General features: G+C 44.6%; 1 protein-coding gene across 3 annotated transcripts in view; it reads right to left on the reverse strand.

Annotated features, from left to right (window-relative positions):
• Positions 1-27,054, reverse strand: part of LOC139757212 (uncharacterized) — a 292,609-nt gene that overhangs the window by 69,671 nt on the left and 195,884 nt on the right. For all 3 annotated transcript variants that reach the window (XM_071677378.1, XM_071677379.1, XM_071677377.1), the window contains exon 2: positions 8,564-8,658. In XM_071677378.1, coding sequence (XP_071533479.1) covers positions 8,564-8,658 — 95 coding nt within the window. The remainder of the gene's footprint in view (positions 1-8,563; positions 8,659-27,054) is intronic.

Below are 27,054 nucleotides of genomic sequence, written 5' to 3' on the forward strand. Positions count from 1 at the left end.
ATCATTATTATTATTATTATTATTATTGTTATGAGGTTGATAGATAGATAGATAAACAGAGAGAGAGAGAGAGGTGGTGGGGGATATATATATATATATATATATATATATATATATATATATATATATACATAGAATGTATCTGGTTTATCACTAAGCTCTACTTCAGGAAAGACCAATGATTCGTGTCAACGAACACTGAGTGTCACATGGCTCCGGGCGTAACAAACGCCTGTATAACAATACCTCAACACTTAACGCACCGTTGTAGAGACATATAGCACATGCATGGTCACCATAGCTGTCAAGTTCCTCCTCCCTCCCTCCCTTCCGTGGACAGACGGTCAATGAGCCAGGTTGGCAAACCCTTTAACTTCACAGGGCTGAATGTGATTATTATAGAAGGCCGCTCCTCACGGCAACACCACATGACTTATAGCCAATTATAGAGATATAGCAGGGGATATAGCTGTTATTACTGGCTACCAGTCACCAGTCCCTCCCAGGTGTAGTCGTCTTGGGATAGCTATGAGCCCGCTGAGTGCCCGGAGGTGACGTACTATAACCTAACACGCAATACCGAGAGTTATAGCTGGTTATAGATATATAATAGGGACATAGACGGTGTTATCTGTGGGTCACAGACAGTCATAAGACTTCCCGGTGTAACTCGTGCGGCGCGCCCCCAGGGCTCTGAGACGCCGTGGCCATAGTGTTGTTGACAGAGGAAACACTATAATGCAAGGAGGAATTGTATTAGATTATCCTTTAATGGCAACATGTTTTGAAAGATAATACTCACTCTCTCTCTCTCTCTCTCTCTCTCTCTCTCTCTCTCTCTCTCTCTCTCTCTCTCTCTCTCTCTCTCTCTCTCTCTCTCTCTCTCTCTATCTATCTATCTATCTATATATATATATATATATATATATATATATATATATATATATATATATATATATATATATATATATATATATATATATATATATATATATATATATATATATATATATATCATATGCTTGTAAAGATTAAAGATATTATATACGAATAAGTTAAACAATATCATCCATAATTAACGGTCATTCTCCATACACAGTAAACTACATTTGAGTATAATGGCACGAATTACCATCTAACTACAATAATGCATTATAATATTAATTACTCTCCCAAACTCCATAACAATTCATTTGAGAAATCGATATATGTTCTCCTTCCCTACCAAAGAAAAAAAATAGAGTCATTATCAAAGTCTAAACTTTTAAAAAAAAGAATCAAAACTTTTACGTTAAAAAGTATGTAAAAGTACATTCTATACTTTGGTGCTGGGTGGCAGGCATTGGGCAAGGACTGCCACTGATTTTCAAACATCCATATTTTATCACGGTCGTTTAAGTCTGAAAGCAATTAAAAACTTTATTTTTTTTTTTTTTTTTTTGGTTTAATCATTTCAGGCTGCCGTCCATTTAAGGGGGAACAACTGACTGAGGGAATAAATGTGTTTATGCTTTAATTGAGCACTTAACCCCCCCCCCCCACACACACCACACACACACACACACACACACACACACACACACACCACACACACACACACACTGCTCCACCTGCCTGGTTTCCCTCCCAGCACGGTGAGCACTGTTGAATGTGCAGAAGGCCCTTAAAATGGAAACCTGAGTTGAATTCTCGTCTAACCAACCAACTAACTGACACAGAGTCATGAGATCAATCCTCAGTATTAACAGGTAAACTGATGGATCATACTTGTAGTCTATGGGGACCTTAGGTCAAATCCTTAAGGATGGGACAAAGGTAAGGGTCGCAACTTTGAGGTCAGGGGTCGCCAGCGCCGTGCTCAGTGGTCGTATTGTCGTGCTCAGTGGTCGTATTGCTATGCTCAGTGGTCGTATTGCTGTGCTCAGTGGTCGTAACGCCGTGCTCAGTGGTCGTACCGCCGTGCTCAGTGATCGTACCGCCGTGCTCAGTGGTCGTACTGCCGTGCCCAGTGGTCGTACCGCCGTGCTCAAGGATTAAGTAGTCAACTTATCTATGGTTCAAGTCATACCAATGAAAACCATTTTTTTTTTAAATCAACCAAACATATATTAGTGTTCATGATTCTCAGAGTATTCTCAAGACCCAACCCTAATATTCACAGTGTATTCTCAAGACCCAACCCTAATATTCACAGTGTTGTATCACCTGGTCAAATCATCGAATACAATAGATTATAATTATCTATCTATCTAGCTTGAAATGATCAAGATGGTCGTGGCATAACACGACATCAATGCGGCTCGATTCCCTCAAACAGAAATATACAACTTCCAAGTTGTTTTGGTTTGTTTGGGCCAGCAGCCCTGTTGACTGCCAGGGTCGTTAAAGGTCGTCAGCGTCAAGGGATAACAACCAATCGAGATTCTTGAACACCTTCTGAGGGTGTGGAACATGTTTTCTAAGACCATATACACTCTTACTACATGGACGACCCTTGGCTTAAGCTCTCGTGTCAGGTCGTAAAGCCGACTACCTTTCACGGATATGCTGATCTTTTTTTTCTTTTGGTATATAACACAAACGATCTACTCACTAATGAAGCTAATAAACAGCTCTTGGTAGAAAATAAGAGATTTACTCACTCATGAACCTCATCACTCACTCATGAACCTCATCACTCACTCATGAACCTCATTAAAAGTTGTTGACACACTTAAGTGACAGAGTGGCTTCGACTCGGGTGTTCACCTCACCCAGTCAGGTCAGCTGACAGAACACGTATTGAACCACTTTGAAATATCTTTTTTTTTCTTCTGGCGTTGAGTCAACATACTTCTCCACAGGTGGAGAACTCTGCACAGCGAAAAAACATGTTCTAAACTCCAAACCATATTAATGATAATAATAATAATCATAATAATAATAATAATAATAATAATAATAATAATAATAATAATAATAATGCTAATAACAGTGATAATGAAAATAATAATAATGATAATAATAATAATAATAATAATAATAATAATAATAATGATAATAATAATAATAATAATAATAATAATAATAATAATAATAATAATAATACCACTACTACCTACTACTACTACTACTACTACTACTACTACTACTACTACTACTACTAATAATAATAATAATAATAATAATAATAATAACAATTGTCAATGGACGTCTCAAAAACAAATAGCAAGAATGAAATACCTGAAAATGCAGAGAGGAACTTCAATACCATCAAAACAACACATTTGATCCTACGAAAGAAAAGAAAAAAAAAAAATCTGGTTTCCAAATACGAATTTCTCTCCCCCCTATATCTCTCTCTTACTTAATGACCCGGGGAAATACATACGTGTTATTTAAAGGCCATCCTGTTCCCAGGAATTGAATGAAGTTCAAACGTTTATTGCTAAATTGAAAAAAAAAGGAATAATTGATTCTAAATCGAAGCAAGCAACGGGAATGGAATTTAAAGGTTTATTCGGATCACATTGTCTATTGTTATTCACTAACGTTCGATTCGATATGTCTGCATGTATCTATTAGCTCACTGCTCGGGCGTTTGCCTTGCAGTCATCCTGATCTCTGTATGGCGTGGTGTACAACACAGCTTAGAACCCGGGTTGTAAATCACCAAACCATCAGCATCCACAGCCCAGGAGGGTATCAGGAGAGGATCACAAGGATGCAGAAGCTTTTAATGGCCGCCAGAATGTCCCATATTGCCAGGGGCTTCTCCATGCTGATGTGCTGCAAAGAATTCTGGAGGCATGGCACATGGAAGGCAATTTACGAAAAAGGCACTGGAGTGTTAGGCACACCGAATAAATGTATTGGGTGTCATGTTCAGGACGCTAAGAGAAAAAAAAAAAAAGCGCTGAAAATTTTTGTTTTTATATATATATAAAAAAAGAAGAATAGTTTCAAAATAGTTGAAAAGTTTGGTAGGTTGCAGGAATTTGTGTATTTTTGTAGCGAAAGTGTTGGTGGGGTAGGGTGTTTGGCGTCGGGGGTAAACTACATGGTTCCTGGCAAAAACCTTTTTTTTTTTTTCTTTTTTGCCCAACAAATACAGGAGAGAGAGAGAGAGAGAGAGAGAGAGAGAGAGAGAGAGAGAGAGAGAGAGAGAGAGAGAGAGAGAGAGAGAGAGAGAGAGAGAGAGAGAGAGAGAGAACCTTTACATCATCCTTGACCACAAATGTCTTTGAGTCCCATATCGTAACTGATCTGCTTTCTAACTGCCAGTTTACCACTGATGAACTTCCTGAAGAGTTTTGCATGATGTTCTGTCCTGCCCACAATAGCCTTATCAAGGTCGTGTCTCTCTTTTTTCCTCCTCACTTCTCCTCCTCCTTTACTCATTTCCTATCTTGCTCTCATGTGCCTTTCACATGCGTGTGTTTGCTCACATATCTTCGTGCCTCTCACAAGGGAAATCACTGTCCCAAACACTCGTCCTTGTGAAAGGAATTATGACCAACTCGAATTCCATGCAAAGATTCAGCGGTTTCTTGACTTAGTGTCGTTGCTAACGTCACCTTAAGCCCGTGAAACACTCAGGTAAATTCATCAAGTGGAGTAGGAAAAAGAAAGCTAACTTTGGAACTATTCTTACTTCTAGGCCTTTGTTCGTGTTTCAAGGTACCTTGTTATCAGGGTAGGCGGGTGGGTTTGACAACTCTATCTCTTTCTGAAATGTTCCCATGGCGATGCAAATCTGAGGATCTATGCCGAGTTAACCTGCAAAATCACCTCACGAATTTAGCGGCGAGTAGGTGAATATAATCTGATTATATTTGTCGAATATGGACAACAACAACAAAAAAAAATATATCATGTTCGTGAGTGAGTGAGTGAGTGACCAGGAGTTTTATAATTCTATTTCCGGGAAAGTTTGGAGTGTTTATGGGTAAAGCCATCCTCTTTATGGACTCTCCATGCGAGTGGTTATGGGTAAAATCCCCCCCTTCCCCCCCCTCGTGAGTTAGTGGCTATTATCTCCCAGAGGGCGACGGTACAGCAGCCCTCGAGCACGATGGTACGATCCTTGGCTACGAGGGTACAACCCCTGGGTATGGTGGCAGGGTGGGGAGGGGCCCTTTCCCATGATCGTGAATGCTCAAGGATCGTCCCGTCGTGTTCAAGGATCGTACTCTCGTGCTCAGGGATCGTACCGTCTTACTTAAGGATCGTACCGTCGTGCTCGAGGATCGTACCGTCGCGACCAAAGGAGGCAAACAGCCTCATTGCACGTACAGATTGTACACGTCCAGTCCAGTAATTGCCCAGTTAATGGCTGCCTCCAACCCTCTTCCTACTCATACTTTCTCATATTCGCCTCAACCCTCATTAAGTTGCCTCATGCACTCGTGTAGTTATCATCTTCCCCTCTCCCTTGCATTATCCCTGTTGAATCTACACCTTTATTCACTCAATTGCTCTCTCTCTCTCTCTCTCTCTCTCTCTCTCTCTCTCTCTCTCTCTCTCTCTCTCTCTCTCTCTCTCTCTCTCTCTCTCTCTTCAGTCAGTCGGCCCTCCCTCCGGATGAGGGTAATTCTGCCCTTCGTTTTCCCTTGTCTTCCCATACCAGCCACCAGTCCTATCGCGAGTCTCCTGTTACCCTCACAGTCACAGCTGAGCTCTTCATCACCCCCCCCCTCCCCCATCCGGCTCTCTCTCCATCACAGCCTCACATATGTCATCATTTCTCTTTCCATCATCAATAATCTCCCTAGTTCCTTCTCCCTAACCCCCAGTCCCTTTTTATCTTCAACACTCTCCCCATCCTCTTCATTCATACTCCCTTTCCTCCTCTAACACTCCCTCTCTTCCTCCATAACTTCCTCTCTTCTTCCAACCCTTTCTTCCGTCCTCCAGCACTTCCTCTCTTCCTCCAACACTCCCTCTCCTCTTCTAGCACTCCCTCTCTTCCTTTAACACTCCCTCTCCTCCTTCACCAATCCCTCTCCTCCTCCAGCACTCCCTCCCGTCCTCCACCACTCCCTCTCCTCCCCCAAGCACTTCCTTCCCTCCTCCATCACACCCTCTCCTCCAACACTGCCCAGGCACAGTCTTCCCCGTCCAGGCAAAGTTCTCACCGTCATTCAACTCTGCAGTCTGTCTTCACCAACGCTCGGGTTATTGATCGCTTTCCTCCCTCCTCTTCATCCTACCCTATCTCCCACTCCCTCTCTTCGTCATCACTCTACCGCCTCTACTGTCTCCTTGTGTGCCTTACGTCACAGGCTGCGTCTGTCTACTTAGCTCTTAATTCGATCCTCCCTCTGAGCCCGGCCTTATAGAATAAACAACAACCCTTCTCGTAATCTAATTCAGTCAACTCCCAACTGCCTTCCGTCGGGGGTGAAAGTGCCTCCCTCCCCCCAAGTCAGCATTCTGAAGCTGAGTTGTAAGATCTGTCAAAGTCCCTCCCCCTCCCCATCCCTTTCCTGGTGCTACCATAACCTAGCCCACAGCCCCAACTGATATGAATATCCAAAACCAGTATGTTTCCCATGGACCTGATAGTTATGATATGAAGACCCCTTTTGGAACCTGACGAAGGGGGACACTTGGATCTTCTCTCTGAGAGAGACGTAAGTGATCAGATCCAGCAGATTTATCTATCCGAACTTTGCATAACCTGGCTTGGATCCCTGTCTGAACATTATAACTGTAGTGAGGCTTCCGTTTATATTTTGGAACCTGGTATCACAAGGTTTGATTCCCTTTTTCGGAACCTGGTATCGCAAGGTTTGATTCCCTTTTTCGGAAGCTGGTATCGCAAGGTTTGATTCCCTTTTTTGGAACCTGGTATCGCAAGGTTTGATTCCCTTTTTTGGAACCTGGTATCACAAGCTTTGATTCCCTTTTTTTGAACCTATCACACGGTTTGATTCTCTTTTTTGGAACCTGATGAAAAGTATAGCTGGGGAAAAACCCCCATTTTGAACCTGATATGAAAAGGGATAATCTCCGTTTTGCAAGTTCCTAGATGGAAGAATCCTCCACCTTTCCTTGTATGAAGTATCAGTACCGACTGAATCTAAGAGACAGAAGTTTGGTTCCTTATCTGAGTTCGCTGTCGCCTACTTAGGGGGGCCCACTGTCTGATCCTGGTGTACAAACGATATGTCCCATTTTTTTTGGATTGGTTTGGTGTTCGTGTGAACTCCTTTTGTCTCTTTCTAAAAAGGTTTAAAAACTACTCAGGTCGGCTTTCGAAATCTGATGTCATACGATCAAACCCTGATGTTTTTTGTAACTAGGCCATGATGTCAAATGGCAATGCCTGTTTCTATTATGAAAAATAAATACAAACCTCTGCAGGAATTCCATTGTCACGAAAGAGGGGGGGGGGGGGGAACTCTGGCATAATTCTACCGTGGAAAAAAAAGGAGAAACTGCATAATTTGCACTGCGAACATAATGTATACTATATTTTTTGGTGAATGAAGAAACAAAATGTGCTTGAAATTCACCGTGATAAAAAAAAAAAGAAGTAAAACTGCATGTTACCATCCGCAAAAAAGAAAAAAAGATATGCAAAGATTCTATCACATTACATAGGGAAAGAATAACTGCGAGACGTGGAGCAGTCAGCCAAGATATGCCGGCGGGAGATGGGGGGGATACGAGACTGGGAAAAAGGAAGGACATACGGCGGAACAACGGACGCTTGGACATGGCACAGAAACGGCGCAAGGACATGTGCAAAGTGAGGAGCACATAAGGATTCGGGCCGAGAGAGAGAGAGAGAGAGAGAGAGAGAGAGAGAGAGAGAGAGAGAGAGAGAGAGAGAGAGAGAGAGAGAGAGAGAGAGAGAGAGGAAGAATATGGAAGGAAGGAGCGGGAGAGGACATGGCAGTGGTCGCATCCTTGAAGAAGGAGACCCTGAAGAATCATCTGAGATAAATAGGAGGCAGGAGACGGGGCGGCGCCCCTCGACAGGTGAGGACGGACGACCTCCTCAAATCTAGATGGAAGACAAGGGCCTAATGCTGCGACAGGAGAACTGAGAGAAAATGAGGAAACACATCAATTACAACGTCTTCTTCAGAAGAATGTAGAACCAAAGAGACAATAATAATATCATTATCAATAATAATAATAATAATAATAATAATAATAATAATAATAATAATAATAATAATAATAATGATAATAATGATAATAACAACAACAATTAATATCAGCAAATGCAGTAATTTTCACACACACACACACACACACACACACACACACACGAGGGACGAAGGGAAAATGCTTAAGATAAAGCGCATACAGATAACACTGAAAAAAGTTCAGGAAATTGTACAATATACGTCAAGTTCCTCTCTGTTGATCGAATCCCACTGATGAAAGCAACAAACGAAGGGATAATAAACTGATAGAAGAGAACAGGTGAGTGAAAACTAGAAGTGATGGGCAGTCCAAGAGACGAAGACACCATGTGGCTGAACATTGCCGCTGGGCTGAGCCACTCACCTGGTGAAGGGCGGCCGTAATAACTATCATGAGAGAAGGAGGCGGGGAAGGTCCTCACCTGTAGTTTGATTAAGATGGTGACGGATTGCTGGAACACCTTGGTCTGGTACCTGGTGCGTTGGGTGGGCGGCAGGAGGAACCGCACCTCGTGATCTGTGGGGAGGTACAAAGGTCATGTCAATGGATTTGGCCCTCATTCCGGATGAGGGTAATTCTGTGTGTGTGTGTGTGTGTGTGTGTGTGTGTGTGTGTGTGTGTGTGTGTTGGGGAGGGGGGCGGAGGAGCAAGTAGTACTGCACCTAGTGATCTCATTCGTTTCTGCTTGGTTACTCAGCTTCCAACAGTCATGAAATATAGACGAGCAGGTGATGGTAGGAGTCTGACAAGATTCGGTTCATGATTCGGGTTCAATGAAATCTCACAGCACTCTTGTCAGTGGGTAGGGTTCAAAAGGGGATGTTGCGAACCTCTCACAAGTGCCAGACTATAAATTGCCCTAAACGAATCCCAGCTGAGGGCGGGTTTTGCTAAAAGACTGGTACACTACAAGTTGCTCTCTCTGAGTCGGGTTCGCTAAGAAAAGCTTCCACTCTGTCTCAGAAACTGTACTACAAAGAGGCGCCGTGACCGAGTGAGGCAATATAATTCGACCTTTGGAGCCTGAAGTATGACATGGTGGAATAATATGACGTCTAGATCAGAAGGATATATTACCTTACTAGGAGAGGACAACTAAGATACCTGGGGAATACAAATGCCGACGGTCAGTGTGAACCTCGCAGACAAGACACCCCGACACACTGAAAACTAGCATCTGTTGTCCGTAGACTTTGGCGCGTCTGCTGATTTCATTTTCTCACAGACGTGGGTGTGTCTTGGCTCAGTTTCCGTACTCTTAGAAAATGAAGCGTCAGACAGAACGAGAAACAAACGCAACGGTGAATGTATCCTGTGTGATATTCACCGGGTTGAGAGGAAGTGTCCAGTCAATGGGCCTTGCCAAGAGTGACTGGAGATAAAAAAAAAAAAAAATAAAATACAATGGAAATAAAAGAGAACAATAGAGTAAAACAGGAAGTGAGAATCAGGACAAATTATATTTAAAAAATATGAAAAAAGCTTTTACATGATGAAATGATAAAATATATAAAAAGAAATCTGGTAATGAACCAAGACCAAGATATTGTAAAGATAAAATGTAGTGAATATAAGCATATGGTAAAGATAAGTGGATAGTGAAGACGAAGGTGTAGTGAAGATGAAGGTGTAGTGAAGATGAAGGTGTAGTGAAGATGAACACGAAAATAAGGGCAATCAAAATGAGTCTGTAGTGAACACAGTGGTGTAGTGGTTGTGGTGTAGTGATAACTATATAGTGATGATGATGGTTTTAAGAAAATAAAGGTGTAGTGAAGAAACATTATAACAACAAGTAATAAGATCATCAAACATGGGGGGGTAATAATTCCTCGTCGCCGGGCTCATTGTCGTCCGCAGGGTCAGTTTCGTAGCACAGGGTCTGCAAGAGAGACCCTTGGCCAAGAATCACGTCTCATGATCATTTCGATCAGCCTGACGTTTCGGCGTCTGAGTAATCATTACCGGACCCCTATCCAGGAGACGACCATCCTTGTAAATCCCTATCATCATCCTCCTCACTCAAATAACTAGGTTGATCACTTGCTTCCCGGGAATTACTCTCTGAAGCCCCGTCTGGTGAAACGTAGTCTCCCTGATAGTCAGAATTACGCTCAGAAGACCACTGTTCTGGTGACCTGTCTCCCTCATACTGTTCTGGTGGACTGTCTCCCTGATAGTCAGAAGTACGTTCAAAAGACTGATCTGGTGACCTGTCTCCCTCAGACTGATCTGGTGGACTGTCTCCCTCAGACTGATCTGGTGGACTGTCTCCCTCAGACTGATCTGGTGACCTGTCTCCCTCAGACTGATCTGGTGGACTGTCTCCCTCAGACTGATCTGGTGACCTGTCTCCCTCAGACTGATATGGTGGACTGTCTCCCTCAGACTGTTCTGGTGACCTGTCTCCCTCAGACTGATCTGGTGACTGTCTCCCTCAGACTGATCTGGTGACCTGTCTCCCTCAGACTGATCTGGTGGACTGTCTCCCTCAGACTGATCTGGTGGACTGTCTCCCTCAGACTGATCTGGTGACCTGTCTCCCTCAGACTGATCTGGTGAACCGTCTCCCTCAGACTGATCTGGTGACCTGTCTCCCTCAGACTGATCTGGTGGACTGTCTCCCTCAGACTGATCTGGTGGACTGTCTCCCTCAGACTGATCTGGTGAACCGTCTCCCTCAGACTGATCTGGTGACCTGTCTCCCTCAGACTGTTCTGGTGGACTGTCTCCCTCAGACTGATCTGGTGACCTGTCTCCCTCAGACTGATCTGGTGGACTGTCTCCCTCAGACTGATCTGGTGACCTGTCTCCCTCAGACTGATCTGGTGACCTGTCTCCCTCAGACTGATCTGGTGACCTGTCTTCCTCAGACTGATCTGGTGTACTGTCTCCCTCAGACTGATCTGGTGACCTGTCTCCCTCAGACTGATCTGGTGACCTGTCTCCCTCAGACTGTTCTGGTGGACTGTCTCCCTCAGACTGATCTGGTGGACTGTCTCCCTCAGACTGATCTGGTGGACTGTCTCCCTCAGACTGATCTGGTGACCTATCTCCCTCAGACTGATCTGGTGGACTGTCTCCCTCAGACTGATCTGGTGACCTGTCTCCCTCAGACTGATCTGTTGAACCGTCTCCCTCAGACTGATCTGGTGAACCGTCTCCCTCAGACTGATCTGGTGAACCGTCTCCCTCATACTGTTCTGGTGACCTGTCTCCCTCAGACTGATCTGGTGGACTGTCTCCCTCAGACTGATCTGGTGACCTATCTCCCTCAGACTGATCTGGTGGACTGTCTCCCTCAGACTGTTCTGGTGACCTGTCTCCCTGATAGTCAGACTTATTCACTCTAGGCAAGCCATCTTCCTGACATCTACGCTTGTCAGGCTTCCTCTCTTCTAGCTGCCTATCATCATCCATACGCATACGCTTGTCAGACTTTCTTTCAGGCTGCCTATCATCATCCACATACTTACGCTTGTCAGACTTCCTCTCTTCTGGCTGCCTATCATTATCCCTACGCATACGCTTGTCAGGCTTCCTCTCTTCTAGCTGCCTGTCATCATCCATACGCATACGCTTGTCAGACTTTCTTTCAGGCTGCCTATCATCATCCACATACTTACGCTTGTCAGACATTCTCTTTTCTGGCTCCCTGTCATCATCCCTACGCATACGCTTGTCAGACTTTCTTTCAGGCTGCCTATCATCATCCATACGCATACGCTTTTCAGACTTCCTCTCTTCTGGCTCCCTATCATCATCCCTACGCATACGCTTGTCAGACTTTCTTTCAGGCTGCCTATCATCATCCACATACTTACGCTTGTCAGACTTCCTCTCTTCTGGCTGCCTATCATCATCCCTACGCATACGCTTGTCAGACTTCCTCTCTTCTGGCTCCCTATCATCATCCCTACGCATACGCTTGTCAGACTTTCTTTCAGGCTGCCTATCATCATCCACATACTTACGCTTGTCAGACTTCCTCTCTTCTGGCTGCCTATCATCATCCATACGCATACGCTTGTCAGACTTTCTTTCAGGCTGCCTATCATCATCCACATACTTACGCTTGTCAGACATTCTCTTTTCTGGCTCCCTATCATCATCCATACGCATACGCTTGTCAGACTTTCTTTCAAGCTGCCTATCATCATCCACATACTTACGCTTGTCAGACTTCCTCTCTTCTGGCTGCCTATCATCATCCATACGCATACGCTTGTCAGACTTTCTTTCAGGCTGCCTATCATCATCCACATACTTACGCTTGTCAGACTTCCTCTCTTCTGGCTGCCTATCATCATCCATACGCATACGCTTGTCAGACTTCCTCTCTTCTGGCTCCCTATCATCATCCATACGCATACGCTTGTCAGACTTTCTTTCAGGCTGCCTATCATCATCCACATACTTACGCTTGTCAGACTTCCTCTCTTCTGGCTGCCTATCATCATCCATACGCATACGCTTGTCAGACTTCCTCTCTTCTGGCTGCCTATATTCTGAAGTTTTACTCACGTCAGCCTTTATCTTCTCCTTCGGCAATTCATCTTGCTCGCCACCTCCTTCCTCCTCCTCATCGCTCAAGCTGAAATCATCGTCGCTACCCAGTTCTACTCTGAATTCCTTCGGGTGGTACAACTAGTGAGCAGTGCTGTTACATTCAGTGCAGCGAGGGCAATCCTACCCTTGCTTGCGGAGGAAACAAGCATTCTTAGCCCTGCATTTCTCATTCCTGCATCTTATCTTGAACTGACTGTTGTAAGTGTCGTACGTTGGCTCACTCACTTTAAATATACCTTCACACTCCGGCAAACTCGAGTCCTCTCTTTGTTTATACTTTTTGACAAGGTTCAGTTGTAATGGATAGCAGAGCACACTTTCCTCTTCCTTATTTCTCGCCAATGATTCTTCCGAAAGATTCCTTCTGGATTTCAGGTACATGAGGATCCCAAAGGGCTTCTCTACCAACCCTGAGAATGTACCTTCTTCACTCTGCTCCGGGTCTGACTCTTTATGCTATGGCTTCTTAATTATCCATACATCTTTCTCTCTTGTCCAAAGTCTTTGCTTCCGACGTTTGAACACCATGTTCTTATGAGGAGCAGGCAATTGTATTTTATCACTAGAGGGTCCTGAGTCACCCTCACCAGGAGACACGGCTGAGATGAAAGCAAAAAATAAAAGTAAAGTAAGAGTTATGACGTGGTTTGGTCGGGGGGGGGGGGGAGTGGTAGTGGTTAGGGGGATATGGAGGTGAGAAGTTGGGGGGGGGACGTGTTCGGTGTGGGGGGGCGGGGTTTCGGTGTAGGGGTGCGGGTTGGGGGGGCGGATGTGTTGGTTACCTACAAGCACAGCATCATCGAGGGGCAATGCCGATGGTACACTTGTAAAGGGATTTTACTGGCGGTGTGAAAGAAACCCTGATGTGGCAGCCTCTTGGTGAATTGCTTTCAGAACAGACACATTCCAGTCGGATGGATGGTATTGGCTTGTGAATGTTCGCATCCATGTGGGTAGCAGCTTGGCAATGAGAGACTCCATATGAGCAGTAGAGAAGATGGTACCAAGTCACCCCTACACGGGAAACTCATTTACATTTTAATAATAGAAACCATTTACAGGTTGTGTAAATCAGGACATGACTGTCTACACACAAATGGCGGTAGCCAAGTCTCTCTCTCTCTCTCTCTCTCTCTCTCTCTCTCTCTCTCTCTCTCTCTCTCTCTCTCTCTCTCTCTCTCTCTAAGAAATAGAAACAGACCATTATTTTTGATACCACAGCAGCCTCTTCCCCGTGTGTGTGTGTGTGTGTGTGTGTGTGTGTGTGTGTGTTTTCTTTTTTTTCACTCATTAATCGCTATTCTGCCAAATTCTCCAAGCAAAAGATATTCCTGGGGCACCGGTTTTATAATGGCCCCTGCCTTGCCTGCTGACTTAAATCGTTTAATGCCGCTGGGGCAGAGTTTCCATAAGTTTCTTCAGTGGCCGCTATATGACCCCCTCTTTTATGCTATTGGGAAGCCTTTCTCATAAGCATTTCTTCACGCCTGCTATGTACTGATATCTTTAATGACATCTTTTATGCTATTGGGAAGCCATTCTCATAAGCTTCTTCATGCCTGCTATGAGCTGATATCTTTAAATGCTACTCGACTCCTTGTGTTGAACTGGTCGTGAGGCCAACTGGAAGTTCACAAAAGCTAAACATTTCTTCTTGAAGACTTTGTGCGAATGGCTCTTCCGCGCGCGCTTACTTTGCAAACACCGGCCAACGGCAGTGGCTGGCTGGGGTTTTGCCTGCCTATATGACGGTAAAGGTATGTTCTCCCACAGCCTCTCTCTCTCTCTCTCTCTCTCTCTCTCTCTCTCTCTCTCTCTCTCTCTCTCTCTCTCTCTCTAGCTATTCCTCTCCTCCTCCCCCTTCTTTAACCCTCCCAGGGCCATTCCGTCATACCACCACGTTTATGGCCCCCTTTTCCATCTGTCCTCCCACCTCAGAACCCACCATTTGACAGGGGGGAAGAGGGAAAGGGTGGGGTTCATCATCACTACTTCCCCCCCCCACCACAACTCTATTTGGCACCACTGCTGTTGACCCCCTAACCCACCCCTCACCCCTATCCACACCCCTCATTTTTACGTAAGACTTTTCTCTCTTCCTTTATCAGCAGCCTCCCGCTGGCTTAGCTCCAGATCGGCATTTTTCACAGGTCAAACTGATCACTCTGCCACCATCCCCCGACCTCTCCCCTTTCCCCCACAACTAATATGTCATATGGGACTATCTATTAGTATCCCATCTATCAAGAACACCCATCATTGTCGTGAGGAAATGGGATGGTACTGGGCAGCGCGGACACACGCTCTGAGGCCTACCGTGCGCTCACCTTTTTCGCTTTCGTCGCATCAAGTACACGAACAATCAGGCGTGACGTCAGCAGCATGCACTGCGCGGCTCCGGCTGCGCGAGGACCGCTTCCAAGCGTCCTATGAACCACTTTTTTTTTGGGGGGGGGGGGGTGAGGGATCACCCGATCGCAAATAACAATTTGAGAGAGAGAGAGAGAGAGAGAGAGAGAGAGAGAGAGAGAGAGAGAGAGAGAGAGAGAGAGAGAGAGAGAGAGAGAGAGAGAGGTTTGGATCGTTCACACAATGCGTTCCAATTTCGCCAGAGAGTACGGCGGACGCGGGCGCGCGCGCGCACTTGATTCCTATGGTAATTCCCCCCCCCCCCCCCTCCCGCATATCTGAATTTGAATAATTGATCGGGAATGAGATACATCTTTAATAACATCCCGCTATCGAACTTTGCCCAGCTCTTCCGATACGGTCGTAAACGACACCCCCCTTTGAACGTGATGGGGGAGGCGGGGGGGAGGGGAGATTACGACGACCTTCGATTACGACAGCTAGACGTTGGAGCATGACGGCGCGCGACCACTGAGCACGACAACGTTGCGGGCTAAGAACGCGACGGCACGACCCTCAAATGCGACGGTACGACCCTAGAACGCGACGGTACGACCCTAGAATACGATGGTACGACCCTAGAACGCGACGGCACGACCCTAGAACACGACGGTACGACCCAAGAACACGACGGTACGACCCTAGAACACGACGGTACGACCCAAGAACACGACGGTACGACCCTAGAACACGACGGTACGACCCTAGAACACGACGGTACGACCCAAGAACGCGACGGCACGACCCTAGAACACGACGGTACGACCCTAGAACGCGACGACATGACCCTAGAACACGACGGCACGACCCTAGAACCCTCCGTTACGACCCTAGAACGCGACGGTACGTCGACTGAAAAACGCAAACGCTTGTACCGTAATTAATTCAAGGCTGCATTTATACCACAGGGCAATGAACGCTATTCTCACATCACAAGGTTTATGCTAAACGCTGCGCTTATAATACCAACCAGTCAACGGTGCGCTTATACCACAAGTAACAGACCGCTACACTTAACCCACAAGTAACAAACACTTACACTTCCATCAGCCAAAGGAAACCGCAATCACACTACCCTCCAGTTACCGAGGCGGGTTACCAAACCCAATCAAAAGTACCTTGACATCAGTAGCCAATCCAGACCCACCCCCGGCTTTTACGGCCGACCAATCAGCGCCTCCGTTTCAAACCAACGCGTACGTCCCCATCCGCCAAGAATGTAAACATGATCCATCAGATACGCGATAATCCTACACTTTCGCCTTCTAAAGGGAATGTTCATAGCGGGAGGACACTACCACTAGTCGCACGTTTAACACCGATAAACTGGCTTTAAGTAAAGAAAAAAACAAACAAACTGGGAGGTGCCTAATCTTTTCCGTCGCGGAAGTTATACATACCAAATGTTCCAAGAGGAGAGAGAGAGAGAGAGAGAGAGAGAGAGAGAGAGAGAGAGAGAGAGAGAGAGAGAGAGAGAGAGAGACTTTACATTCCTGAGTTTAATAGTTTTGCAAAACTATTCTCCTGACAAATTCTATTAATTTTTTTTCTCCTGATGCTAGAAGTTACTTTTTTTCCCTTTTCCTCGTAAACTTTAATTTTTTTTTTCTTAATCTTTTACTGAGACGTTTTAATAAAAACTGTCTTTTTTGAATACGTGGTTTAAGTTTCAGTTCTATAATATATATATATATATATATATATATATATATATATATATATATATATATATATATATATATATATATATAGTCTTCATACTGTTCGCCATTTCCCGCGCTAGCGAGGTAGCGTTAAGAACAGAAGACTGAGTCTTCGAGGGAATATCCTCACTTGGCCCCCCTCCTCTGTTCCTTCTTTTGGAAAACTGAAAACGAGAGGGGAGGATTTCCAGCCCCTCGCCTCCTTCCCTTTTAGCCGCCTTCTACGACACGCAGGGAATACGTGGGAAGTATTCTTTCTCCCCTATCCCCAGAAATATATATATATATATATATATATATATATATATATATATATATATATATATATATATATATATATATATATATATATATTAAACCAGTTTGATCATAACATCAATAATTGCTAAAGCTCTTGTCTAATGATGAAATAATATTGAGCACAGCCAGAGGGCATCCTTGGATACAGAAACAATTGGTAGTCTAATTATCAATTTTCTACTTACCTGACGAGATAATGACTGCTGAACAGTTTTAACTCTCTCGCCTGATGTGACTTTTGAAGTTAATGAGATGTACATTTTGTATAATTAAATCATTAATGTATGGAATTAGTTTGGCCCAGCTGTGTTCAAACTATCTCTGTTGAGTATATGCTTTCCGTTAACTTACTTCTACTTTAAGGATACTTTTATGCTACTTTTTTTCACTTGTCCTTGTTCTTTTGCATTCCTTTCCTTTTACTTCTCCCCATCTATGTTCTGGTCTTCTTTATTCCCTTCTCCTTGTTTTACTTTACTTCCTTTTATACTGTTTATGTTACTTTGTACTTTACTTTTCTCACTTGTCGATAGTTATGTTTGAAACTACACCGACAGTCGCCCAGTCTAATCTCACTGTAATCATCTAATTAATGCAAGACTTACTAATCAATTTTAAGGTGACATTAAGCTAGAAATATCCAGTATGGAAAATGCGACGCGTCAAAAAAGTAAAAGGAAAAATGTTATGAAAATAAAATTGCCTAGTCACTAGCCTTTAATAATTAATCTTATTTTTTTTTATGTTGATGATCTCTAATTAATCAAAATTTCTCGATCAGCAGAGAAACGTGGCAGTAAATTGTCTTAAATGACTTTAATATGAAAAATTGCCAAAACATGATCATATATATATATATATATATATATATATATATATATATATATATATATATATATATATATATATACACACACAAGTTCACATACGAAATAAGCTTTGAGAACAGAATCCCCTTCCTTGATGTTCACATCAATGGTGAAGAGACGGCATCCTTTTCGAACTCATTCGACAGAAAGCTTCCAGGCGTTGGTGGGTGCCTGAATAAGGCTACTGAATACCCTTGACCACTACAAAGTGAGTGTATGTGAGTTCGCTCACCTCAGGCAGGAAGGGGGGAGGGAGAGCTCTAAGACCTCCAGAACTCAGAACGACTTTGACAGATGCTGGTTGAGAACGGGTGTACCCAACAACCATGAAGGGGTTGAAACAAAGAAGCACTTAGACACAGACTTCAATAACTCTAGACACAGACGCCAGGAACTGTAGACACAGACCTCAACAACCTCAGACACAGACGCCAAGAGCTGTAGACACAGAGCTCGACCAATACCACCCATAATGGCACAACAGTCAAAGCTATACTTCTGCACCCAGACGCCTCCTTCCTGCGGAGCAGATGGTGAACAGGCACTTCGTTAGATCATCACTTGAGAACGTCATATTCGTCAACAGTGAGAGACAGGGTGTGAGTAACGTTATACTGGAAGGACACCACGATCAGCCTCTCGATCATGAAGAAACAACGTGACACCAGGACCCGAAGAACCAATGACCTCCACAGATAGTCATGACCATTTAAATGTAGGCCCCACGACGTCGGCAGCACTTCAGTGGCTGTCGAGAGTCACTCCTATGGCTTAGGTTGCTGTCTTTTTTATTTTCTGCCTCCTCCACACGTGGGCTCCAGACTTTCACGGTCCTCATACAGACAATCTCTCATTCTCACACAGAACACTTGACAACACGTAAACTCAAACGAAATGGTCTTCGTAACTAGATTTTCCTGCGGTGATCGCTGCGCGCTAGCCCTGCCTCACAGCACTATCTCGCTGTAGTCTCTAAAATACAGTTACACTCTCTCTCTCTCTCTCTCTCTCTCTCTCTCTCTCTCTCTCTCTCTCTCTCTCTCTCTCAATAATTTTTTCCTGTTACTCTCTTAGTCTCACCCACTCTAATCTCACCTTAAAATTCCTGTTGGCTTCACAAAAAGTCAGGTCAGAAAACTGGGATTAAAGTTGGGAACTGAGAGTGGAAATAAAAAAAAAAAATAGAAATTGAATGTGGAGATTAAAGATGGGAATTGAAGTGTGGACCCAAAGTCTGAATTGAAAGATCCGGGAACTGTGGTGGTGGTGAGGGGTATGTGATGAAGGGGAGAAGATAATCCCCCCACATTAGAATTATAGGGGTGGGATTTATTAGGGGGGAGAAGGTGGGGGAGGAGAGCAGGGGGGAACCCATATAAAGGGATAACAAGTGGTTCCACCTCCTCATCCACTGAGTATATGGATGGGGGTGAGGGAGAGGGGGGGGTGAATGATATGGGGCTTCCCCCCCCCCTCCCCCCGAAATCCTGTAGGGTCTCTAGGATGTGCATGTGTGTGGTATGGGAGGACTTACAACCCCGTTTTGGGACGATATGGGAGCCACCGCGGGCAGGATGGCTGCCTGGGGGAGAGATCTATCCCCTATCCATGGGGAGAACCGAGGGGAGATGCATGAGAGGAGCTCCCCTTATTCTGGAACTTTTAGAGTTGGGAGAGGAGGTTCAGCGTTCTATATCCCGCAGGGTCTGAGCGGGATACGGATAGCGGGGCGTCCTCGCTGCCACTCATCTTCTGGGATAGTTGGCCCAGGGGCGGCAGAGGGGAAGGGGGAAAGGGGCCAGGAGTCCCTCCCTGGGTTAGACTACCAGGTCATCCTAGGTCAAGAGTCATCAGGTCTCCCTGGGTCAAAGGAATATCAAGTCCCCATGGCTTACAAACCATCAGGTCCCCATGTGTCGTAGAATATCAGGTCTCCCCTGGCTCACAAACTATCAGGTCCACATGAGTCACCCATTACCAGGTCACCCTACGTCGCAAACTAACAGGTAACCCTGGGTCACAAGCTGTCAGGTCCTCCCTGAGTCACAGATGACCAGGTCACCCTACGTCGCAAACTAACAGGTCACCCTAGGTCACAAACTGTCAGGTACCTCCCTGAGTCACAGATGACCAGGACACCCTACGTCGCAAACTAACAGGTCACCCTAGGTCACAAACTGTCAGGTCCCCCCTGAGTCACAGATGACCAGGTCACCCTACGTCGCAAACCGTCAGGTCTCTCCCCCTGGGGTCACAGATTACCAGGTCTCCCTGCCCCTCGCCACAGGCAAGACGGAGTAATTCATCACTGGCATATCGTGAACTTTATCTCGTTACCTGTACAAGAAACACAGTATGAACCCCTGCCACAACACAACTGTAACCTCTCCATGGTCTTTCCCACCATCACTGAACGCGATCATCTTCCACAGTGTGGCGTTGCGCTGTGTAAGAGTGGGATCAGATTGATAACAAGGAGTTAGACCGTGTTTAAAAGTGGGGCTAGACCGTGTTAATGTGGAATAAGACTGCGTTAGAGTGGGGTTAGACCGTGTTAATGTGGAGTTGAACTGTATTCGTGTGGAGTTAAAATCTCTTTACGAGGGAGGTAAGACTGCTAATGTGTGGAGTCAGACCTCGTCCAGGCATCAGCAAAGTTAATACAGTGAGATAATCTGCGTCATACGTGCCCTATGCTAAATCGGGGCACCATAAACATGCACGAGGAACTCTCGCACCAAGACCCGGGATTTTAATTCCACGAAATCGACGGCAGTTTCGTGGACCTCTGACGTAACGGACGATCTCGGGTCACGCAAGGTTAACACAAGAGGTCAGGTCCGTCCTGCCTTGGCGGACGAGTGAGACTTTATAATATATATATATATATATATATATATATATATATATATATATATATATATATATATATATATATATATATATATATATATATATATATATATATATATATTAAACAAACGCTAACAGAGTCTCCTTCAGTACTGGACATGACAAGGGCAAAAAAAAAAATTCACCTTTAACGAAGTCATGTCGACTGATACATAAATAACTTTAATTTCAAGAATACGAAATGCTGGAAACGACGAACGAAAAACCCGAGCCCCATAGTCTGCTAATCACCATCACTGGATTTTAAAAACATGTAGGGGGGAGGGACATATGACGTCACCACCCACCATTACTCATATGAGCAGCTGTGTGCTCAGGGGAGGGACAACACGTGTTTCCCCAGCACGTGGTGGCTGCCAGCAGCTGAACAGAGAGGTTTAAAAGACGACTTTATAAACGGAAGGAGGGTGTTCAGTGTCATAAGGAGGTGTGCAGTAGTGTTGAAGTGGGGTTCAGTACTACGTGCGGCGTCTGGATGATGCTGTGATGCTCCTCCAGTCATAAGGGATGGGGGATCTCTTTATCTACAGCAGTTGGGGGAAAGACTCGGGATCCGACCTCTCTCCCACGTAGGGGGAATGAGTGGGACTCCAACACATGAACTCGAGATTAGAATTCGAGAAACCACTCAGCCAGTTTCTTTTATTCTCTTTCTTTTACTCTCTCTCTCTCTCTCTCTCTCTCTCTCTCTCTCTCTCTCTCTCTCTCTCTCTCTCTCTCTCTCTCTCTCTCTCTTTCTCTGATAAAAGCAGTAATTTTGTGGTATTTCATGTTTGCGGAATGACATCGAAATTCTCTTACTGACTTTTGAGATAATTCTCTCTCTCTCTCTCTCTCTCTCTCTCTCTCTCTCTCTCTCTCTCTCTCTCTCTCTCTCTCTCTCTCTCTCTCTCAAAAGCTGTAGAGACAATAAAGGCCAGAGATCACATAAACACCTCCACATGGCAAGGACTTTCATCCCGACTTCCAGTGTCATACACACCAATGAAAGCAGATGGCAGTATTCTTCAATAAGCAGTCGAAAATGATCCGTATCACCCTACCTTCTAATGAAGTGATGAGGGACGGGGGCACTAATAAATTGACCCATATGGGACATTAGAAGCGAGGTGATCAGTTCGACGCAGAGATAGAAAGGACCAGGAGCACAGCCAAGTGATTGAGAGGCGGTGATGTAGGTATGGGTTTGAGAGAGAGAGAGAGAGAGAGAGAGAGAGAGAGAGAGAGAGAGAGAGAGAGAGAGAGAGAGAGAGAGAGAGAGAGAGAGAGAGAGAGAGAGAGAGAGAGAGAGAGAGAGAGAGAGAGAGAGACACTAGGGTGTGGCTAAAGGAGGGACACCAGCATTGCGTAAGGGACGAATTAAGGTCAAAAGAGCAGTGTCGGTGAGGTGATGGGGAGGGTGCCAATATGTGACGTGGTGGATGGTGGGGGGGAGAGGAGGAGTGGGGGGTGGGGGGAGGTCGTAGTCTGAAAGGGCAGAGGGTGGTGGAGGGGGAGAGGAGGATGGATGCTGGTGGAGGGCCATAGTCATGGCTACACCAGGGGTGCGATGGGAACGAGGAGGTGGGGGGAGGGAGGTCACAGTCCACCATGGAGGGAGTTCCCCCTGTGGAGTGGCAAAGGAGGGAGAGAGAGTGTGTGTGTGTGTGTGGGGACGGCAGGGCGTGGAGTAGGGTAGGTGTCTGTGGAGGGTGACCGAAAGGGACGGAAAAAATATCTGGGAACGGAGAATTTTACCTTGACGGCTGGATCCAGAGAGACCATTTGCCAGGTTCAGCAAGCCTTGGATACCAGCCATTAACCATGTTCATCAGTGATTACCCCACAAATACCCTACATATGTAATGACCCCACAAACCCCCTACAGAAGTAATTACCTCACAAATCCTTTACCCCCAGTAGTAACCCCATGAACCCTATACCCCAGATTTACCCCACAAACCCTCTACCCCAGAATTTACCCAACAAACCCTCTACCCCAGGATTTACCCCCACAAACCCTCTACCCAAGTATCTACCCCATAAACCCTTAACCCCATTATGTACCTCACAATCCGTCCACCCCAGTGTTCACCCCACACCTTCACACGCGTGGGCACTGGTCAATTCTCTTTTCCTCCTAATTTACTTAAGCACTGGGCCAGTATACCACGGTTTTGCCTCTCGAGAGTCTAAACTAACACCCTTCTATCTATCTCTGATCAATTACACTCGACTAGCTTTATGACAAGAGTCTAATTACACTCAAAGGTTTCGTCTATCATTCTATAGCTCTGAAGACTCCCATCTATATGCATAGGACTTCCGATGGTCAATACAGAATCTATATACGTCATAGAAGTAGAGATCAACATGGCATTTCTATATGTTGCCAACTTAGTGATTAATATGGGATGTATTATGTTATTAATCTGATGATACCCTGTCTAAAAGCCTCGTCTGCTTAGTAATCCAGTTCATGGGTATAACTTACACACTTCAATAGATAAAAATTATTATCGACAATCAGGTCTTCTGTTATCTGACTTTCCCATACACTCCCTCCCATCAGGTCCTCTGTTGTCTGCTGGCTATATGGCCAAACGCCCACTCCTCTCCTAACTTTGGTTTGACAACATAAACTTGGCTGAGTGGTTCACGAACGTGTGACTCACTTCAGGAAACTGCATTATAAGTCTGCAGTAGACCGGTGCTGTGGTTTAGGAAATAACTTGTAAAGTTTTGTGGTTACTACGTGTGCGTTACGGGGGGAGAGTTTCACATTCGCCCTGCCCCGTCTCTTACTGAATATATATATATATATATATATATATATATATATATATATATATATATATATATATATATATATATATATATATACCTTGTCTTAACCATTTCATACAAATAAATATATACAAACCCCAGCTTAAACCTAGTACCCATTCATACATACATACATGCACGCATGCATACATATCGATATATCAGTATACGTTCATACATATGGATTTGGACCCCAACGTTAGAAAAATCTTCACTACAGAGTCATCATATGATCTCTTCCCCCCTAGAAGCAGTAACCCAGCGCCTGTACAAACACTGTGCTCTCTCTCTCTCTCTCTCTCTCTCTCTCTCTCTCTCTCTCTCTCTCTCTCTCTCTCTCTCTCTCTCTCTCTCTCTCTCTCTTCTCTCTCTCTCTCTCTCTCTCTCTCTCTCTCTCTCTATCTATCTATCTATCTATCTCTATCTCTCTCTCCGCCAAAACTGATATTCAGTGGAACACTCATAGCTAGCCTAGCTGTTTATACGAGAGAGAGAGAGAGAGAGAGAGAGAGAGAGAGAGAGAGAGAGAGAGAGAGAGAGAGTCCTACCTCCTCTCCGGCCACTCTTCCAAGCGTGAGTTCCCAACGTACTGTACACACACTCTCGCAGCTCCTCCTCGTGCGCTTCTAATTTTCTTTTTTTTTTTCGGACCAACACCCGCTTTGTCGGCGCTGGGCAGGGACTTTGCCATTTCTTACAGCCAAGCTGCTCTCTCTCTCTCTCTCTCTCTCTCTCTCTCTCTCTCTCTCTCTCTCTCTCTCTCTCTCTCTCTCTCTCTCTCTCTCTCTTCTCCTTTTTGTTCTTTTCTTTCATTCTTTCTCCTGCTCGCTTGTGTGATTTCACGCCTTCTTTCATATCTCCTTGGCTACTCTTTCATTCTCTGTGCTGTTCAACGCTTTTCCTTTTTCCTTGACCACTTTTTTTTTCTGGTATTTTTGACTGTTCGTAGCTTTCCCTTCTCTTCCATTCTGTTCCGCTGTGTTCACCTGTTTCGCCGTTCAACACCCTCCCTTCTCTCCCATTCTGTTCTGGCATGTTCACCTTTTCTACCATGTATCTTCCCAACTTGTTCAAAGTGTCGTCCCAACCTGCTCAAGGTATCGTCTCATCCTGCTCAAACTATCGTCCCATCCTGCTCAAAGTATCGTCCCAATCTGCTCCAAGTATCGTCCCATCCTGCTCAAAGTATAGTCCCAATCTGCTCCAAGTATAGTCCCATCCTGTTCAAAGTATCGTCCCAATCTGCTCCAAGTATCGTCCCATCCTGCTCAAAGCATCGTCCCAATCTGCTCCAAGTATCGTCCCATCCTGCTCAAAGTATCGTCCCAATCTGCTCCAAGTATCGTCCCATCCTGTTCAAAGTATCGTCCCAATCTGCTCCAAGTATCGTCCCATCCTGCTCAAAGTATAGTCCCAATCTGCTCCAAGTATAGTCCCATCCTGTTCAAAGTATCGTCCCAATCTGCTCCAAGTATCGTCCCATCCTGCTCAAAGTATCGTCCCAATCTGCTCCAAGTATCGTCCCATCCTGCTCAAAGTATCGTCCCAATCTGCTCAAACTATCGTCCCATCCTGCTCAAAGTATCGTCCCATCCAGCTCAAAGTATCGTCCCATCCTGCTCAAACTATCGTCCCAATCTGCTCCAAGTATAGTCCCATCCTGCTCAAAGTATCGTCCCATCCAGCTCAAAGTATCGTCCCATCCAGCTCGAAATATTGTCCCATCCAGCTCAAACTATCGTCCCATCCTGCTCAAGGTCGAATCAGACAAAAAGTGGGGAAAAAAAAAGGCTTAACCCACTTACCTCGGGACGCTCACCAACTATTAACGAGCGAATCGAGACACAAAAGTATAAGTGGGTCACTTTAGGGACACACTCGTCTCCTAAAAGCTTAAGTATATCATGAGACAAATTAGAGGGAACAGATAACTAACCCCCCCCCACACACACACACACAAAACCCTCCCAGACAGCCTCCTACAAAAATGGGATATCATATACTTGTCCCATTATGAGGTGAACATGTTACAAAAAAAAAAAAAAATGGGAGGTTGAATATTTATTCTAATATAAAATACACATGAGTTCCGCTCATGAGGAAGATTATGTATGAGGATTATGAGCAGGATTAATTCATGAGGGGTATGAAGATATTTCCTCAAGATAGTTTAAACTGCTACTAAAATTATGTATGAGGGGGAAAATGACTACAAGCGAAGGACTAATGAGGTGATAAGACGTATCTCATGGGAGGACCCACCTCATGGCAGCATAATCATTTGCGACAGCATATGAGGAAACCATCCAATGAAGCAATATGAGGAAACCATCTTATGAGGCACCGCATGAGGCAGGACATGTACAAACCATCTCTCAGGACGACACCACCTTGAAGAAACTGCGTCTTGCAGCAGCACATGAGGAAGCGGACTTATGAGGCAGCGGCTGGGAAGACTGTCTCAGTATAGTACATGAGAAATGTGAGGACGTGAGGGAACTTGTGAGGAAAAGGTTTGGTGTTAAGAAATGTATTCTTCTACAATGCAAGACTGAAGAATTCTTTTATGTGTACCTTGCACGACGGCAAATATATATATATATATATATATATATATATATATATATATATATATATATATATATATATATATATATATATATATAGTTTGTATGAATCAGTATCTATCTGTACAACAGCCAAAATAGTATCTTATATGTGGCCCCCCCAAAAAAATCTACCTTACCAAAACATTTATAAAAGAAAACGTATTTAATACAACAAAATGAAAATACAATACTTGTTTCTATGCAGCTCTATCATGCAGTGTAAACCCCTCTCGACGAGACAACAGGGCGTTTGTCATTCAATTGAAATTCTGTTTCGAGATAACCCTGCAAGACCCGGGCACTTAACAAGTTCATAAAACGAACAAACTGTGATGAAAGGATTTGCATATGAAAGAGCGAATCTGAGAGACATGTAGAGAGGTATGATTCAGGGAGGAGGAAGGGCCAGCAACCAGACGACCCAGAGTTGCAATGCTGGACTGCATTCTGAGACCTTAAGGATCAGGTCAAAGGTCAGAGGTCTTTTAGACCCAAGCGTCGAACCGTCGTGGTATGCAAGGTGATAAACTAAATCATTTACACCCCTGTTTCTGGAAAATGATAATCGCCTCGTGTTTATATCAATTATCTTTATTATATTACAATCGTTAACGAGACGAAGGAATTATGGATAAAAGGCTCTGTAATTAGGGTATGTGATTAGGGTATTCAATCAGTTCACTTAATTCAAGAACATGTAGACGAAGGTGTCTCCATTAAATCTTTCTGAAGGGT

Source organism: Panulirus ornatus, chromosome 25, assembly GCF_036320965.1.
Source record: "Panulirus ornatus isolate Po-2019 chromosome 25, ASM3632096v1, whole genome shotgun sequence".
Taxonomy (NCBI): domain Eukaryota; kingdom Metazoa; phylum Arthropoda; class Malacostraca; order Decapoda; family Palinuridae; genus Panulirus; species Panulirus ornatus.